The sequence below is a fragment of the Histomonas meleagridis genome (assembly GCF_020186115.1).
Source record: "Histomonas meleagridis strain 2922-C6/04-10x chromosome Unknown contig_32, whole genome shotgun sequence".
Taxonomy (NCBI): Eukaryota; Parabasalia; order Tritrichomonadida; family Dientamoebidae; genus Histomonas; species Histomonas meleagridis.
The window spans coordinates 44,685-62,978 of record NW_027150863.1 but is presented as its reverse complement, the minus strand read 5'-3'; the positions used below and the strand labels follow the sequence as shown (position 1 = coordinate 62,978).

General features: G+C 28.9%; 6 protein-coding genes across 6 annotated transcripts; 2 read left to right on the top strand and 4 right to left on the bottom strand.

The window, feature by feature from the left end:
- Window positions 1-1,561: 1,561 nt before the first annotated feature.
- Window positions 1,562-2,413, bottom strand: GO595_005076 (SNARE domain containing protein; the record flags this gene model as incomplete). The annotated part of the gene is made up of 1 exon (XM_067918279.1): window positions 1,562-2,413. The coding sequence occupies one exon, from the start codon at window positions 2,411-2,413 to the stop codon at window positions 1,562-1,564; it is 852 nt and encodes a 283-aa protein (XP_067774626.1).
- A 341-nt stretch (window positions 2,414-2,754) lies between these two features.
- Window positions 2,755-4,923, bottom strand: GO595_005075 (uncharacterized protein; the record flags this gene model as incomplete). Its single annotated transcript, XM_067918278.1, has 1 exon — window positions 2,755-4,923. The coding sequence occupies one exon, from the start codon at window positions 4,921-4,923 to the stop codon at window positions 2,755-2,757; it is 2,169 nt and encodes a 722-aa protein (XP_067774625.1).
- Window positions 4,924-8,939: 4,016 nt separating this feature from the next.
- Window positions 8,940-10,223, bottom strand: GO595_005074 (Legume-like lectin family protein; the record flags this gene model as incomplete). The annotated part of the gene is made up of 1 exon (XM_067918276.1): window positions 8,940-10,223. The coding sequence occupies one exon, from the start codon at window positions 10,221-10,223 to the stop codon at window positions 8,940-8,942; it is 1,284 nt and encodes a 427-aa protein (XP_067774624.1).
- A 206-nt stretch (window positions 10,224-10,429) lies between these two features.
- On the top strand, window positions 10,430-10,861 carry GO595_005073 (uncharacterized protein; the record flags this gene model as incomplete). Its single annotated transcript, XM_067918275.1, has 1 exon — window positions 10,430-10,861. The coding sequence occupies one exon, from the start codon at window positions 10,430-10,432 to the stop codon at window positions 10,859-10,861; it is 432 nt and encodes a 143-aa protein (XP_067774623.1).
- Window positions 10,862-15,902: 5,041 nt separating this feature from the next.
- GO595_005072 (exosome complex component MTR3) lies at window positions 15,903-16,505 on the bottom strand (the record flags this gene model as incomplete). Its single annotated transcript, XM_067918274.1, has 1 exon — window positions 15,903-16,505. The coding sequence occupies one exon, from the start codon at window positions 16,503-16,505 to the stop codon at window positions 15,903-15,905; it is 603 nt and encodes a 200-aa protein (XP_067774622.1).
- A 77-nt stretch (window positions 16,506-16,582) lies between these two features.
- Window positions 16,583-18,091, top strand: GO595_005071 (Phosphoribulokinase / Uridine kinase family protein; the record flags this gene model as incomplete). Its single annotated transcript, XM_067918273.1, has 1 exon — window positions 16,583-18,091. The coding sequence occupies one exon, from the start codon at window positions 16,583-16,585 to the stop codon at window positions 18,089-18,091; it is 1,509 nt and encodes a 502-aa protein (XP_067774621.1).
- Between the last annotated feature and the right edge of the window lie 203 nt (window positions 18,092-18,294).

Sequence of the window (18,294 nt, the reverse complement as noted above, 5' to 3'; positions counted from 1 at the left end):
TCAATGCATTTTTTTTTTTTTGGATTTCTTATAAACATAAATTATCTAAATTTTGCATCAACATGTTTGATAATGTTTTCAAATATGATTTATTTTACCATTCCATGTCTACTTTCGTCATAATTGTTGAATGCTAGCTAAATTATAATAATATTTCTTCTTATTTGATTTTAGTGAAATAAAAGGAAAATACATTTTTCATGTTTTCATTTTTATGTTTAACTTAAAGTGAAGAATAAAGTTTATAATTTATTATTAAGAGCAAAAACTAATTAGACGGAAATTGAAAAATTAAAATATATATAGTGAAAGGATTTTATTTATAATTTTTTATTGTTTCCTTTCCAAAAGCATTCTAATCTCTTCAAAATTACTATCCACATATTCATAAGCTGTTTTGAAAAATTAATTGAAATACCAGTATTTAAAAAAGAATACTGAAACAAATAAATGGATATTTTAACAAACAAAAAAACATCTTTGATTGTAACATCTATATCTTCTCTATTCAAAAGCAAATGCACAATATCGATTTTGTTTTTCATACAAGCCCATATCAATGCTGTTTCATATTATTTAAGCAAACTCCATTTTATTTAAATATATTTTAATATAAATTAATTAACCTTTTGTAAATTGAATAAATTGTTTGAAGATTCACATTAATTCCATCATATGCAAGAAGTAATTTTGTGACTTCAATAAATCCATATCTACATGCATGCATTAAAGCTGTTTCAATAAAAATAATAAAACACCAAATTAAGTTGTAAAATATCAAAAAAATTTAGAAAACATACAAACGACGACGTTTAAGAACTGCATTGCTTTGGCAAAAGTTTTCATTAGAGATAATCTTATAAGTGAAAGCGTATATGTTTTTGTAGAATGTACTGAGCTCACAAATATTACAGTTATTCGAACCTCAAATAATAACATTGATGCCATCCAATGTTTAAATAGTGGAAACATTTAGTTTACCATTGTTTTTAATAACCAATATTTTCCTCTGAATAAAGAGATAATGATCTTGAACTTTAGATTAATAAAAAATGGCACCAATGATCAAAATGTTGATTTTTATGTATTCTATGATATCTTCTTTAATAATTGAATATAAATGCTTATTGTTATAATCCTATGCAATGATTTCTTTTAGGTTTGAATTTCTGCTTTTGGTTTATTATTAAGAAATCCAGAACTTGATGCTTATTTGAATTGTTACTGATTTTACTTTGTTTCTTGATCAAATTTGTGACTGAAATTTCGATTTTTTTATTTAAACCAGGTAATAGTGTAACTTTTGCAGTAATTGTTGCAATTACTTCTTATTTTACAAATAGGGATTTTAGTGTGTTTGTTTCAATATTTTTATGCTTCCTTGAAGATGAAGAAATGATTTGCTCCTCAGATTTAAATTAATGATTATATGAGTAAATGAGCAAACGAACTTTTTGCTATTTCTTGTTTGAGTATTTTTTTTTAAATTACTTATAATTCTGTTTTCACATTTAAAACTCAAAAAATTAAAAATTGGCATTAACACAATAAGATAGATTTTTTATTTTGTTAAAGCTAAAACAAACAACAGAACAACCATCACCGCAAGCACAACAGCACAAATCCACATTCGCGACTTTTTCTGATATTTCGCAGCTTTTTCAATACTTTTGTGTGCTTCGATTGCGTTCGACAGTGATTCATTGATGTTGTAGTCAATACGGTCAATGACAGTTCCTTGCTCAGCGATGATCGTTGACAACTCCATAAATATAGATCGAACTTCTTCAGCTCTTTGAGCGATCTGTTCTATTTGTTCATTACTACGCTGATCTTGCAGTTGCGCTTGGCGTCGTTCGCTTCCAGGCTCTCCAAAATCAAATGGCTCAAAATCATTTGTGACTTGCTTCCGTTTCTTGGGCTTTGTTTTCTTTGTGAAACTCATCGAAAATGTTTGTTGAGCCATCTTGAATTTGAAGGAGAATTGTTTGTATTGCTCTAATAGGTTGCTCCGAATATTTTCTAATATTCGTTTTCGATCAGGATGATCATCTGATAGTGTGAGATACGAAATCCTTTGATAAATATCTTGCAGCTTTGAATTTATATTTGATGTAAGTGTGTTGATTTCACTAATTAAATCGGAGGAATCAACAAAAGTAGGTCGTAAACATTCTTTTTGCTTTTTGAGAATTGTATCATATGCTGTATCTAGGCGAGAAATGTCCATTTTTATTTCGTTTGCAAGGTCAAAATATGGTTGAAGAAGGGATTCAGAAGATCCATTCCCAGATAAAAGAAGTTCTGTATCCGAATAAGAAGGTGAACTCACAGGGCGCGGTGATGAAGAGCCTCTATAATTGACAACTTCGAGGGTTCTGTCTCTATTTGCTCCATTTGTTGCCAAGTACATCTTACAAGATTAACGTCTCCAAAAACTTTGGGCAAATTCAGGGCACCCCATTTACAAATTTCGAAATAATATATCTAATTAAGAAGAAAATCCCTTATTTTTAAAATTAGTCATCAAATAATCGTATTTCTGAAATGCGCTGAACATTTGTAGTGATTCTGTTTTTTGTTTCTCTCAAAAAAGACTGGAATTTAAAATAAATTATTTTTTTAAAATAAGTTAATTATAATTAATTCCATAAACACAAAAAAAACAAAGCAAAACAAAACAAAACAAACAAACAAACAAACAAACAAACAAACAAACAAACAAACAAACAAACAAAAAAAAAAATGCATTTTTTAAGATGATACATCCAATGGGTAATCAAACAGGTCGAACGCCGACAGAATATTCTCCGATAGTTCGTGGGGCATTTTCAAGTGGTATTGCAAGTGGAATCTTTTCGCCATTCTCGCCACCTTTATGAACGAGCAGTAGCATACTTCCTTTGCCTTTCCTTCCATCAATGATGTCACGAAGATTTTACCGATATCTTTTTCGTTTGGGCATTTTTTCTTTAAAATTTTTGCTATTTCATTTATATACTTTGAGATCTTTTCGAACGCCAAAAGTATTGTTCCAGTGTAATACAAATTTGGCTCCGACTTAAACTTCATTTCGTTAAATATACTCGCGTAGTTTGATAGTAATGACTTCGGTTGTACTGTCGCTTTGTCTAAGAACTTAAATTGTTGCAACAATTTCCTTTGCGCATCAGTAGGATGAAACATTTTAACTTCGAAGAAATTTTTCAGAGCAATTTCAATCAATTGTTCATTCATGAAATTGATCACTTGTCCAAATTCAAACTTATCGAAGTTATCAAAGAAAAATGTAAATTCATCAATTAAATTGTTGTTAGCTACAAATGTTTCGGAACCCATAATTTCATTGGCTGACTTAATAACAACATTTAAATATCGCATTACACGATCATTCGTATCTGGTGAAAAATTCTCTGATTCTAATTTCTTAAAAAATAATTTTTCACCATTTCTTTCCTCAAATAAGTTGTTGTCAGAAATCATCATCTTAATTCTGGCAGAACCATAATTCTTAAGTTGTTCAACAAACAACAAATTTAATACCATCGAAAATATAAGGGGAACGTTATTTTTGTACTCCTTTGGCACTTTTATTAGGGTGCCCTCAACCGAAACAGGTCGCACTTTTGCGTAAAATATTAAAACTTTTGAAAAGACATCCGTTACACATTGAATCGATTCTTTGATGGGTCGCGCTGAAACAATTCGAGTTGATAATGATTCAATTGATTTCGAGGCCGACTCTAAATCATTTTTATATGCTTCATGTGCAAATAACTGAAATTGTTCATCATAATTTTGTAATTGTGCTAATGGATGAATACCTTTTGTGATTGATTGGTTTTTGATTATTTCCCATCGCTTAAGATATAATTGTTGTGTTTCATTGTCAACGTTTTCTAGTGTTTGATATGTAACGTTGTTTTCTGCAAGTTGAGTTAATGATTTTGAACTTGTTGGTTTTGTTGTAGCTTTAAACGCAAAGTTTATATTAAAGAATGTAAAGGCATTATCGAAGTCTGTGAATTCAGGTTGACATATTGCCTTGCGCATTGGAAAATTGGTGATTCCAGAATCTTTGGCTGAATGGAGTATTTCATCATATAACCATACATCCAAATATGAAAAACATATCTTGTCCGTCGAAAAAATATCGCAAAGATAAAATGATTCAGAAAATGAAGAATTTTCAATGCAACCAAATACGCTATCAAAAAGTTCGCGGTGTGTTTGATATGAGAGACCGTTTAAGAACTTTTGGAATGCAAACTTGATCGAAATACCATCAAAAGTATATTTTTGATCTTCACCACGTGCAACGCTATACTGGAAAATGTATTTGTTAAACGAAAATTCTGGAGTGTAGAACCAGAGACTAATTATTGGTTTGAAAATATGTTCCATTATCATTATTGAGGTTTCTTCTTTGGACATATTAACCATTAACCTAAAGGCTTTTATTTGATGCTTGGAAAGAAAACGAAGAGAATCACGAAAAGATTGAAATAATATATTTGCAAGTTCTTTGATTTGTGCAGGATTTGGTTCTGAACCTTCGAGAACTGGAAGCTGTGAAAGCTTGAAAAAGAATGAATTATTGAAGTTTTCTTGGAATACATATGATTGAAGAATAAATGATCCCACAAGTTCAGATGGAGTAAGCAATGAACCTGAGCCTTTAAATACATTCATATAACACTCAATAAATTTGTATGCTGCTTTAGTGTAGTCTGATGAAGAAAATTGATTAAATAATGATGGGAATGTGCATGAAACAAAATATTGCTTGACTTCTTCATCTTTGTCCTTAAAATATTCAGCTAGGGCACGAGCCACTATGGTTTTCTTTTCATTGAGGTAAAGATAAGATAAAGATAAAGAAATATTATTTGGAGAAGAAATTGGTTGCGCCATAATTGGCATTGGTTTTTTAAAAGATTTTTTTGTTGGTATAAAACGACATATATAAAAAAGAAGATTGACTTCTTTTCTTAAGATTATATCTTTTTCATGAAAATTAGAAATATATTGTGAAAGTTCTCGGTCCATTCCTTCTGAAGCTCCAAGGGCTATATCATTTTTTTCTATTTCATTTAGAATTGTTTCTAGATTGGTTGACATTGAGGAAATTTAATTTTTGGAAAATCGATTTTGGCATTTTAGGGCACCCTGACATTAACGGTCGTTCTTCATTTTTTTATGGACGAAAAAAGCTATTTTTTCTTCAAGATTATTTGCAAATCATTATAAATGGATTTTTCAAATATCAAATTGATTTTTTTATATTTAAACATGATTGTTATTCCAATTTGAAATTGATTAGTTTTAAAAATTTAATAAATCACTTGAATATATTTAGGTCAGCTCAGTAAAATTAAAGCATTTCGAAAAAATCAGTTTTTAGTAAAAATATTGGTATATGCTCATTTTTTAACATAAAATCAATAAGAAATTCCAATTTTTGATTTTTAACGGTCATTAAAATGTTTGTTCCGATACAACGGTTTTTTGTGGATTTGAATTACTGGCCACAAACCGTATTTCCCACAGAAAACTTCAAGATTTTGCTTTCAATTGCAAAAAATTTTAAAAAGAAAGTTGGAAAGTGTATGTGAGGTGTTCATTGTGTATGTTTGATGATGAAGTTTCAACTCAGTTGAACATACCCAATTTGAATTCTATCCATAAGCCTGTACGCGGACAAGGTGTCGAAGCGCAAAAAGTCATCAATCAATTGGGTACGTTCGATCCAGAGAATTGTGTGGCAAAAGATGCGTTGTATTATTTCTTCAGTTCTGGTGTTACCCATAACGAACTCAAAAGCATTGCAACTCTTATATGTCTTCAAATTCCGAATTTGAAGATGACAAGACTTGAGCAAAGAGATAGTCGTGTGCTAATGCAGTGGTTCTCTAATAACTGGGAGCAAATATTTCCCTTACTTCCACGGATTCATCTCCGTGATGAAAATAAGGAAATTATCAATTTGGAAAGAGAAATGAGATTTTACTCGATAAATAAAAAATAAAGAACTACGGCGTTAGCCCATCATTTCTTTTCTCAAACAATTTAGTTTTACAAATTATTGTGTTTAAAATATAAATTCTGAAAATAACAATTTTATGAAAAATTTAAACCAAGCATACGTATTAGGCGCCACACATTTGTTAAAAATACCCATTCTTCGCCTTAATACTCAACATTTGGAATATCATCTTGAGAAAGTGGATTTTCATTAGGCATAAAAAAAATTGGTGGAAGTAATCTTTGATCTATAACACGCTTGTTTGATGACATGTCAAAATCTGTACTCTCTTCTTGATTTTTCTTGCAGAATTTACTTTTTTTTCCACAACAGCAAATAATTAACATAATCCCAATAATAACAAGAAAGATAGAGCCTGCAGTGATTGCGAAAACAACAGTATCAGAGAGTGATGCAACCAATACAGGGAAAAAAAGTATTTCCACCATCATATATAAAGCATTTAATTATTTTGACTCCAGCGACCGTTTATTCATAAATCAGAACATAAAAACAAAAAAATGAAAAAAATGGTCCCGCAGGGACTTGAACCCTAGACCTTTGCGTTATCAGCACAACGCTCTACCGACTGAGCTACGAGACCTTCGGATATCAAAAAATTATTAAGTATTTAATCCATGTTTCTTAGAGAAAATATTTTTTTTCATTCATCAAATGGTTCAAGACATTGATGATGAAATTATTGAACAAATCCAAGAAGCTGAAACACCGTATGAGGTTTTAGGTTTAGCACAGAATTGTAATAAAAGAGAAATTCGAATTGCATATCTTAATATTTCAAAGAAAGTACATCCTGATCATTGTAAACAACCAGATGATACAGACTGTATGCAGCTTGTAATTTACTCAAAGATAATGACGAAGAACGTTAATTGGAATTGTTTGCTTTACATGACAGAGAAGTAAATGTGAAGTTAGTTAACGTCTTTATTTATTCAGATCCAAAATGTAATTTTTCTAAATTACATCATGCATCGAATAAAGATATGATTTCACATATTTAATATAACATTAGATTCAAATTTAGTGAAATAAACTTTTTATTTCTTTAAGCCCAAAAGAATTTTGTTAGAAATAACATTTTTATACAACATTCCATTCCAAGATTTCCCTCTGTTGGATTTCATTACTCCAGGTTATATCTAGCTCTACCAACTTCTTTAACATTGTACATATTTTTAATGGATTTTTGATGGCCTGTTTGAAGAAAACCCGCCTGAATTTGATGAATTCAGTTTTTATGTAACATATTATATGAAATATACTACAAATAATTTATTACATTTTAAAATTTTATTTCGTTTTTTCAATGAAACCAATACAAATTAACATTGTCAATCTAAGTTAAGATAAGTATTTTAATGAATTCGAATCAAAAATAAATACATCATAAACCACTTCACCTTAATTCAATGTCATATATAATTTTAATAATGTGATAATGAATTACATATCTGCCAATCAAGAGAAAAATAAACATTACACGTTATTTTGATGAATATATATTTACTCAACATAAAAATGTAATATACTCAATTTTTTTATATTTCCTCGGAAGTCATAATTATGGAAATCACGGAAACAAACAAAAATGTTGATCGTTGGATACAAAGTTTGGAAGTACTAAAATTAACATAATTTTACTAAATTCTCTTAACAAATTAAAATCAAAAAATTTCGACCAAACTTTAGAAATAAAAAAGTTAATAAACAATAGATTTTAGTTCTATTAAAAACAATTTTTTAGTAATCAACAAATTAAATCCTTTTTTTCATATATTTCAGAATTTTATCTATGTTTCTATTACATTTCATTTGAATCAAATTTTATTTCATTATCTTCGTTGAAATCTTTTGCAAATGGATCTTCTTCTATATTCGAAATAGTTACGCCTGTTCCGAATGTATTTTCTGTTTCTTTTTCTTTGACAGTTGATGAAGATTGGATATATATTCGTTTATTTCTAATACGGATCAAAACCACCACAAGTGTAACAACAACAATAACAGCGACGACCGAAACAACAACAGCTATAATTATTGTTTTGGTATTATCTGTATCATCATTTGATTCATGTGCATAATAAATAAAAGTAAAGAAACTATAATAAAAGCTATGGTAATACGAATATAAAACAATTGTATAATCATAATAAATTATTTCTGTTTGAACATAAGTATTTAATGATCCAAATTTTGAAATAAAAAATGAATTACTATAAGTTTGAAAATATGATGTTATTAATATCGTCATAATGAAAATGTTTTGAAAAACCTTGTGTGAGTGGAGTAAGAGTGTATTGTATATTTTTATGATTTAAAGGAAATTGATTTAATTTTGAATATAAATCACAGCGTTGATTAGTCACATTATCTGAAATTGGGGTGACAGATGCAAAAATACTTGAGATGTGCATCACAAAAAGGATGGAAAATATGATTAAATTATAGGAGATCTCTCTCATTTTTATTTCTTTGGGTAGGATCATTAAAAACGCCAACATTTCATTCAAAATTTGACTGGAATTATTGATAAATGTGTTTTTACAGTTAATTAACCTTGTCAATTTTTATGAGGGGAAATTTGTGTAATAAATATCAATATTTTCCTAAAACAATAATCAATGTTTAAAAAAACAAAAACACTTTAAATAATACTTTTAAAAATTTTAGAAACTCCATTCATATTAAAACAATATTGACATCTGATGCATTCTAAAAAATAGTATAAATTCAAATAATTTTACTGAAAAATTTTAGCAAGTCTAACCATTGATTTCAGATTCTCAATAGAAAAAAATCACAGGCTTAAAGTTCGATATGTGGTCGTAATTTCAAAAGCATCATAATTGACAAATTATCGCAAAATTTTATTTCATGAAAGTATATTTATTTACCATGAGAGTAATTTTCTTCTTATTGCCGGAATGTTCAACGCAGCGAAGAATCCCGCCAACAGTAAAAGTTCTATAATAGATCCGAGCACAACAATACGTATCGCACTTGACTTATTAACTCTGTCAGCCATTTTAGACATCACATCTCCTTCGTCTATGCCATCTAATGCAAGCTGTACTAACAGTTCTTGAAATTCCATTATTTGTTCATTAGTTTTAAAGACTTTTGATCGTAATGTATAATTAAAAAAGTCAAGTACTTCTTCAGTAGATTCAATTGCTGAGCCTGCAACATTACGCGCATCTTGGGCTCGCTCAACGATTTTCAGAGTTCGACGTTGCCATCGTCGAACGGTTGTCATCAAGTTGTCCTGAACAAACCCAGTCAATTCCGAGAACGATGGGATGTCAAATGTCACCTCGTTGATCTCGTCAATTACGTTTAAGACTTTATCTACTGATGCATCGGTCGTTTCTGTAACATCAGATAAGCCTTTGGGATTAATGCTATGAAGTTTTTGAAGCTCAGAAACAGTATTATTAAAAATTGGATTTCGATAACTTGTAATTCTGTCATGATCAATGCTCCTTTGATTCTTATGATCACCAAGAGTGTGGTTATGCATTGATAATTTTTGAGCTTCGATTGAAATTTGATGGAGATAAATTTCTGTAAAATACGTATCACTAGATGCAGTTAATCCAATGAAATGGTCAAAAGGAGTGATTTGTAGTGGTTGAGAAATGTATTGGACGCTGTCAATATAAGCTGAAATGTTTCCATTTTTAATCTCAAGTTTGATTAAAAGAGGATTATTTTTTTGGATAGCAATTGACACCATTGGATCTGGGAGATTGTCTACCGTATATGATTTTTCTCCTGTTGATTGAATTAATCTTAAATTTAGAAAATCTGTTTTCTGATTTGTTGTAAGCGATCCAATAAATGAAATACCAACAAACTTTGAAGGCCCACCAAAAATAGGACCATAGTCACCAAATTTGTTGTTAATTAAAAAGTTGAATCCACCACCATCATTTCCATAACCAAAATCAATTTGAAAAGAAACAGACCAAGGGCCACGTGGAGACATAAATTTTGCCCATAAAAATCCTTGTCGATATTGAATTGGTGGAATTAACATAATTTTGTCTGGATAAATTACTGTTGAACCACCAACTTCCCAATAACCAACATCCCCTTGTTCTGTAGGTTCGAATGGCGGTGACAAATTTTCTGAGTTACCTGATGAAGAAAGGAAAAAAAAGATGGTAAACATTTGTTTGTTTTTTTGGAAGTGTCATGTGAAATTATTTATAACGGATTTGAATGGTTTACTTTGCTTGTGGATAAGTCACTTTTACACGAAATGATAAAAAACGGTTTTTTATACACTTTTGGACCAAAATGTTTCATATTCTGGTTTTTTTGGTTAGCTCAACAGCTCCAAATTATATAACAATTTCAGTGACTGATTTTATTCAGATGCAATATCAAATGAATACGCAAAGCCAACAGTATGCTGTTGAAACTTCATCATATAATATTAATAAGACAGTTTATGTAATGAGAGATTCTGGTGAAAGAGAAGATGGGTCAAATTACACATTTTACAAGGTTACTGGAACAACACAGGAATTAGCAGAATTAAGAGCTTCATTGAATTCGATTGTCGATCCAGTTTCAAACATTTCTCAATACGCCGACCAAGGATACACTGTTAAATTCTTTTTCCTTGAGAAGGCAGCATCATTTAGTCAAATGAGTACATTTTGGGTAAATATAGTTGTCTGGATTATTTTCATAGCTGCAGCCTTATCAGGATATTTAATCTGGCATTTTGACAATTACAGCAAGGATCCAAAGAATTCATTATTGTTCGTTACAGAAGGAAATAGGATTGTCACAGGTGAATAAATAACTTTTAAATATATCTTTACATTGTTTTATTTTCTTAAATGGATTTATAAACATATTTTGCATTTTGTTTCTTTTTCCAATCTCATAAATAAAACCAACGATATGACTTTTTCTGATGGAACGATTACAACCGTCTTCATTAACTTTTATTCTACTTTGTTTATTTAAATGCTCCAAAATTCAGAAGAAGATATTGTTGAAAACCAAGAAGACAAGAACTTACAAATATGTGAAAGCCTTGAAACTATTATTTTAAATTTGGATGAGACTAATATCCAAGCATCAGTTGAATCAACCATAAATTTACTTGATTTAAATTATATATATTCTTTTAACCTTATTATTTGTAAATTAATATTTTCATCTTTTATTTCCCAAAAGAAAGAACCAAAAACATATTTTGATTTTTTGCAATCAGTTCAAACTAAAGAAGAAACATATAACATTCAAAGTTACAATAAAATCATTGATATTTTTTTGCATTTTCTTTTATCGCTTAAAAGATCGGAATCATATTATCTTCTTGAGGAAAAGATTGAGCAAAATATAATTTCATCTGATTTAATTTCCAATCAAAATTCATTATATTTTGCGCATTATAAAACAAAAGAAGAAATCAAATGTTTACAAAACAAAGATCCTTTTTATCAACAATTCATTTCTAACATTAAAAGCTTAGAAGAAAATGATTGGCAACTTCATAAGAAATATGTTCATGAAGGAATTAATCCTTTAAAAATAGCAAAAATTATTCGAAATGATGAAATCGAAAAACTTCAAAAATTATCAACACAAACAAACTTTAACTTTAATCAAATAATTGAACCATCACTTTATGAAAAATTTACATTCATTAATCAAAACGATGTTTCGCTTATTGATTATTCAGCATTTTTTGGTTCAATTAAATGTTTTAAATTCTTAATTATGAATGGTTCAACAAATTTAACAAATACAGGAAAATTTGCTGTAGCGGGTGGAAACATTGAGATTATACATATCTGTGAACAAAATCATGCAGCGTTTGAAGATTCTCCTGAAATAGCAATAGAATTCCATCATAATGATATCTTTTATTATCTTTATCAAAGCAAAACTTTTCAAAGAAACTCAACAAAACTTAAAAAATTAGGAAAAACTTGTATCATAAATAATAATTTCGAAATTCTTTCTTTTTTATTAAAAGAAGGAATGATAGTTAAAAAATCAATTATTAAAAAATGTGCAAAAATCGGAAATTTATTTTTATTGAAATATTTTTCTAAAAGTTATAACTTGCCAAAACAAATTTTAGTTAATTCTGTTTCTTCAGGAAACATTGAATTAGTAAAATATGTTCTTAAACAAAAAGACATTAAACTAAATACAAAAAATGTATTATTTGAATCTCCATTAATGAAAGCATGTATCGATAATCAAATCGAAATTGTAAAATTGCTTCTTGAACAAAATGGAATCGATGTAAATACCAAAGATTATTATTTAAAATATTTCACATTGATTTTTGTTAAAAGATGTTTTAAGCTAATATTTGGATTTTGTTCATTTGATTTTCTACACCACTTCTTATAGCTAGTAGAGATAATAAAATAGATATTGTTAAATTACTTCTTGAACATAAAGAAATTGATGTTAATTTGAAAAATGTTTAAAATTTTGGTTTGATGTTTTTTTCGGAAGAATAAAGTTTAATTTTAATATTCGGAATTTAAATTTTATTTTTTGGTCTCCGATTATGCATGCTACTGAGAATGGACATTTAGAAATTATAAAGCTCTTACTTAATCATGAAGGAATTAATGTAAATACTAAAAGTGTTTTTTTGAATTAGTTAATTTTTGTTATGGAAATTTAGAATATTATAAAAATATTTGGAATTTATTTAATATATTTTGGTCACCGATTTCAATTGCTAGTGAAGATGGTTTAATAGAAGTTGCTAAGTTACTTCTTAATCGAAATGATCTTGACTTAAATACAAAAAATATTTAAATTATATTTTTAATATACATTTAAAATATTTAATATTAAATTCAAGTATTCGATATTTATCTCAATAATTTTGGACACCTTTAATGTTTTCATGTATTAATAAACATTTTGATATTGTAAAACTTCTTCTAAATCGAAACGGAATTAATATTAATGCTCGTAATGATTATGTATAATATTTGATATTAAATTTTTAAATTTGAAGTTTATCTTTAAATTTTGGAATTTAATCAAATTATTTTCTACTGCATTGATATGTGCATGTCAAGGTTGTTCTATGAAAAACATTGCTAAACAGAAAAAACCAGATATTAATTCTAAATATTTGATGTTTAATATTTATTTTTGATATTTATTTTAATCTTTCGAAAATGAATTATTTGTAAAATATGAAATAGAAAACACAGAAGTAGTTAAAATGATTCTTGATCAAGAAGGAATTAACCCAATCGCAAAAGATATTTATTTATATAAAATCATGTTAATTTATTAAATTTTATATTTTATATTAATATTTGGAATTGTTTTAATGTATATGGATCAGCATTAATGTATGCGTGTAGAGATAATCATATTGAAATTGTAAAGTTACTTCTGGAACAAGATGGAATAAACATAAATGATCATGATATAAAATCAATTTTATTAATAATTATTTTGATAATTTTTCGTTTTTTTTAAATAATAAGGAGTTTCATTCTTATATATTTTACTGCTTTAATGTTTGCATGTGAAAATGGAAATAAAGAAATTGTTCAAATACTTCTTGAACAAGATGGTATCGATATTAATCTTAGTGATATCAATAACATTTATTTAGATTTTGTTTTTGTATTTTAGTATTTATAAAGAAAACATGGATTTTATTAAAATATTATATAACACCTTTGATATGCTCAAGTAGAACAGGAAATCTTGAAGTTGTTAAATTATTAGTTGAACAAGAAGGAATTGATATTAATAAGAAAGATATTTATATATACATTTTAATATTTTATAGAATTATTTGATGATTTATAAAATTATTTGGAATTCGAAAATAATTTTTGGAACTGCACTTTTCTGGGCATGCAAAAATGGTTGTACTGATGTTGTTGCATTTCTTCTTACATTTGAATTAATTGAACTTAATACAAAATATGTTTAACTATTTTGATCAAAAAGTATTTCATTCTTTTTCATTTTAAAATCATTTTTTGATATTAATTACCAAAATTTTGTGCTCCTCTTTTAATTGCTTGTAGATATGGTTATTATGAAATTGTTAAATTACTTTTTACACATAAAGACACAGATGTTACAATCAAAGATATTTAATGATTAATTTTATAATTTGTTTAATAGTTTTAATGTTTTTAAGTTATTTTTGGATTTTGTTCTAAATAAATAAAACACCTCTTTTAAGTGCATGTCGAAATGGATTTGATGAAATTGTTGAATTTCTTCTTGAACAAAATCAATATGATATCAATTCAACAGATATTTTTCAATATTATTTAAAGTTTATATAAAAGAATTGATGTTTTCATTAATGTTTTGGATTTTATTATGAAGTGTTTGGACGCCATTATTGTTAGCAAGTGGATTTGGCTTCACAGAAATCGTTAGATTACTTTTAAAAATTGATGGAATAGATGTTAATGTTAAAGAAGTTTGATTTAATTACTTGTACTTTATTTTATTATTTTAAAGTTATCATTAAATTTTTGGAATTTGTTTAAAATACATTGGTCAGCGCTTACATGTGCATGTAAATTAGGATATTCAGAGACAGCTAAATTAATTCTTAAACAAAAAGATGTTGATGTAAATATTACAACAGTTAATTTAACTCAAAAAATATTTATAGAAATAATTTAAAGTTTTAAACAAAAATTTGGAATTTATTTTTGTTGTTTTATACACCTCTTATGTTGGCTTGCATGGATAAACATCTTGAAATAGTTAAGATATTGATTAGAATGAAAGATATTGATCTTAATGCAAAAAACATTAATTTGTTTAATTTGAAAATTTTTTAGTAAATTGTTTGGAATTTAGTTTTTATACTTGATACAGCTCTGATAGTTGCAAGTTCTAAAGGACATATAGAAATTGTCGAATTACTTCTTAAGCAAAAAGGAATAGATGTAAATGCAAAAAATATTTTAATATTTTATAAAATATTTGTTTTTAATAATATCAAGTTTCATTGTTATTTTTGGAATTTTTTGATTTAACTTAAAACAGCACTTCATTTAGCTAACGGAGTTCGCGAAATTCAGGAAATGCTTCTTAATCATAAGGATATTTTTGTAGGTAAGTTTTTAAATTCATCTATCCAAGAAGTTGAACTACGAAAAATAATAAGGTTAAAAGGTCTATGATTGTAATAATTAAGGATTTATATGTTAATTTAATAAAATTAATAAGAAAAAATTCGTTTTTTTTCAACAAGGAATTCTATGATTTATTTAAAGATTTCAATGGTTTACACGAATTCATTTAAAAATAAACGCGCCAGAAATGGAATCTAAAACAAGAGCTGTTTCGCTTGAAGTATGGAAACAAAAAGAAGCAGAAAGAATAAAGCAACTACAAAGAAAAGAAATGGATATATTTATTAAAAAGATTAGGACGCAATGGAATGCACAACAAGCATCAGTTTCAAAAGAATGGGAACAAAAAGAAAGCATGATATATGATGGATTTTCTAAAATTGAGTCACTTATAAATGATTTTAAAGCAGCTACATCAGAACAAAAATCTCTTGAAAAACAATTAAAAGATTTGGAAGTTGAATATGAAAAAATTCAAAAAATAAAAGTTGATAATACCAGAAACGAACGACTTAGTAACATTCATTCACTTCGTCTTGAGATACAAAAACTCGAAGAAGAACTTACAAAATCAGATGCTGAATTAAGAGCAGCAATTGAATCCAAAAACAGATATAAAAGACTCTTTCTCGAGTCAAACAAAGTCCTCAGAGAAATTATTGAGCAACAAAAGAAAGAAAAAAAAGAAAGATCCGAAAATCAGAAGTGAATAAATTATTGTACATTTATCAATTCTTTGTAATTTGTGTATTCATAAATTGCCGTACAGATTGCATTAATTCTTTGCAGCCTGTTATTGCTACATTAACTGCGTTAACTACAAATTGTGAATCAATGCTTCCAATAACTTCAGTTTCAACAATTTCATCTTTTGACGGAAGTAATGCCACACGAATTGTGGTTTCACTTGGGGCAAATGGTACGAAATTCCCATTGACCAATCCGACTGTACAAGATATAACAAAATCGCTCATTTGAATTCCAGCATCTAAAAGAGCCAATGAGCCTGCGAGTGTGGTAGCATCAGCGATAGAGCCTCCTCTTGAAATTATTGTAATTGAAACTCTGATTAAAGTTTTAAAATAAACATCGTTACAAATAGCAGATGAAAAAATATGTAAAAATTTATGTTGTAGCCCTTCTAGAGGAGCATTTTGATCCCAAGCGTCTTCAATAACACAATCAATAATTCCTGTTTTTGAAGAATCTTGTTGATTTTCGGGTTCAATTGGCCCATAAACAGCAGCAAATACTTTTGTGCCATTTAGTTCAACATAAGAAGAACCAGCAGCTCCTTTAATATCTCCAATCCTAAGCCCAAGTTGTGTCATCTAAATCAGAAGCTTTGGTCAGATGAAAATAAACCATTGAATTATCAGAAACCGATTTGAAAGTGTCACTTTTCATAATGAGCAAAACTCCTCGCTCGCAGCTTCATGCAGAAACAGTAACACTAACCTTTCTTCTCTCGTGCCAATACTGGAAGAACTTCAAAAGAAACATAAAAGTAGAGCATACTTTAAACGATGGAATTTATTGTACTGATTTGGCAAGGAATCCAATAACCGAAGAAATGTGCCAAAAGTTGACAGCTTCAATTAATGAGATCCTTGAAAGCGATCAACCTATCGAGATAGTCACAATGAAGCACTCAAAACTTTGCGATTATTTCCAAGAGCGAAATCAAATTGACAAAGTTAATGTGTTGAAAACATGGCAAGACAATGAAATCTCATGTATTAAGTATGAAGACTTTCTTGATTACATCATAGAGCCATGTTCAACTGATAAAGATCGACTCAAAATATTCGAAATTAGAAAATATGCAGATGGACTTGTTTTACGATCACCAACATTTTTCGCAGGAGATGTAATTCCAGAATTCAAAGATCCAGAAGTACTTCATCAAATGTTCCAAGAATATTCAGAATGGGCCAAACTTCTCAAGTGTGAGTATGCTTCAAACCTCAACCAACTGATCTTTGATCGTAAAGTAGATGGAATCAAATGGGTTGCTGAAGGTCTTCATGAGCAAAAACTAGCCACAATTGCAGATCATCTTGTAGCTAATTTCGACAAGAAGAAGATCATTACCATTGCCGGTCCATCATCCTCTAACAAGACCACATTTGCCAAACGTCTTGCAATCTCACTTCGTGTTGTCGGCTATCAATCAGTCATCATCGAAATGGACGACTACTTCAAGGACAACTCCGAGATCCCGTTCGGCCCCGACGGCCTTCAAGATTTTGAGCATGTTTCCACTCTCAACATCAAACTTTTGAGTGAGCGAGTTAACGATCTCCTGAGTGGCAAAACCGTTCCGCGCCGCAAATTTGTATTCAAAAAGGGTGTTGGCGAAGACAGCACCACTGAGTTCATCACTCTTCCTCCCAACTGCTTCCTTATACTTGAAGGCATCCACGGACTTAATCCTATTCTTCTTAACGCATTTGGAGCAGATCGAGTTTGTCCAATATATGTATCAGCACTTACTCCAATTAATATAGACTCAACTCATAGATTCCCAACAGCGTCATTACGTTTGATAAGAAGACTCGTTCGTGACTTTAAGTTCCGTGGTCATTCACCACGTAAAACTCTCCAAAGATGGGTAAGCGTCCGTAAAGGAGAAGAAAATAATATATTCCCATTCCAGGCAAACGCGGAGTTATTCTTTAACTCGGCATTGGTTTATGAGCTTCCAGTTTTGTCGATTTACGCAAAAGGACTTTTGGCTGAAGCATCAATTCCTGGTCCTGATGAAGATCCCGATTCTCCTCAATCACAAGAGGTAACAAAGGAGGCTTTGAGGCTTCAAGGATTCCTTAACTTCTTTTACCCACTCTCTGTTGAAATAGTTCCACACACCTCTTGTTTAAGAGAGTTCGTTGGCGGTTCCGATCTAAAGTACTGAAATAAATCAATGATTCTGCTTTGCTTCCGTGATTTCCATATTTATGACTTCCGAGGAAATATAAAAAAATTGAGTATATTACAATTTTATGTTGAGTAAATATAAAAAATATAGAAATTGTATACCGAATGTCTGTTCATTTTTGAGCATTGAAGACAAAATATTAATTCATATATACTATCATATATATTGATGAGATAGAA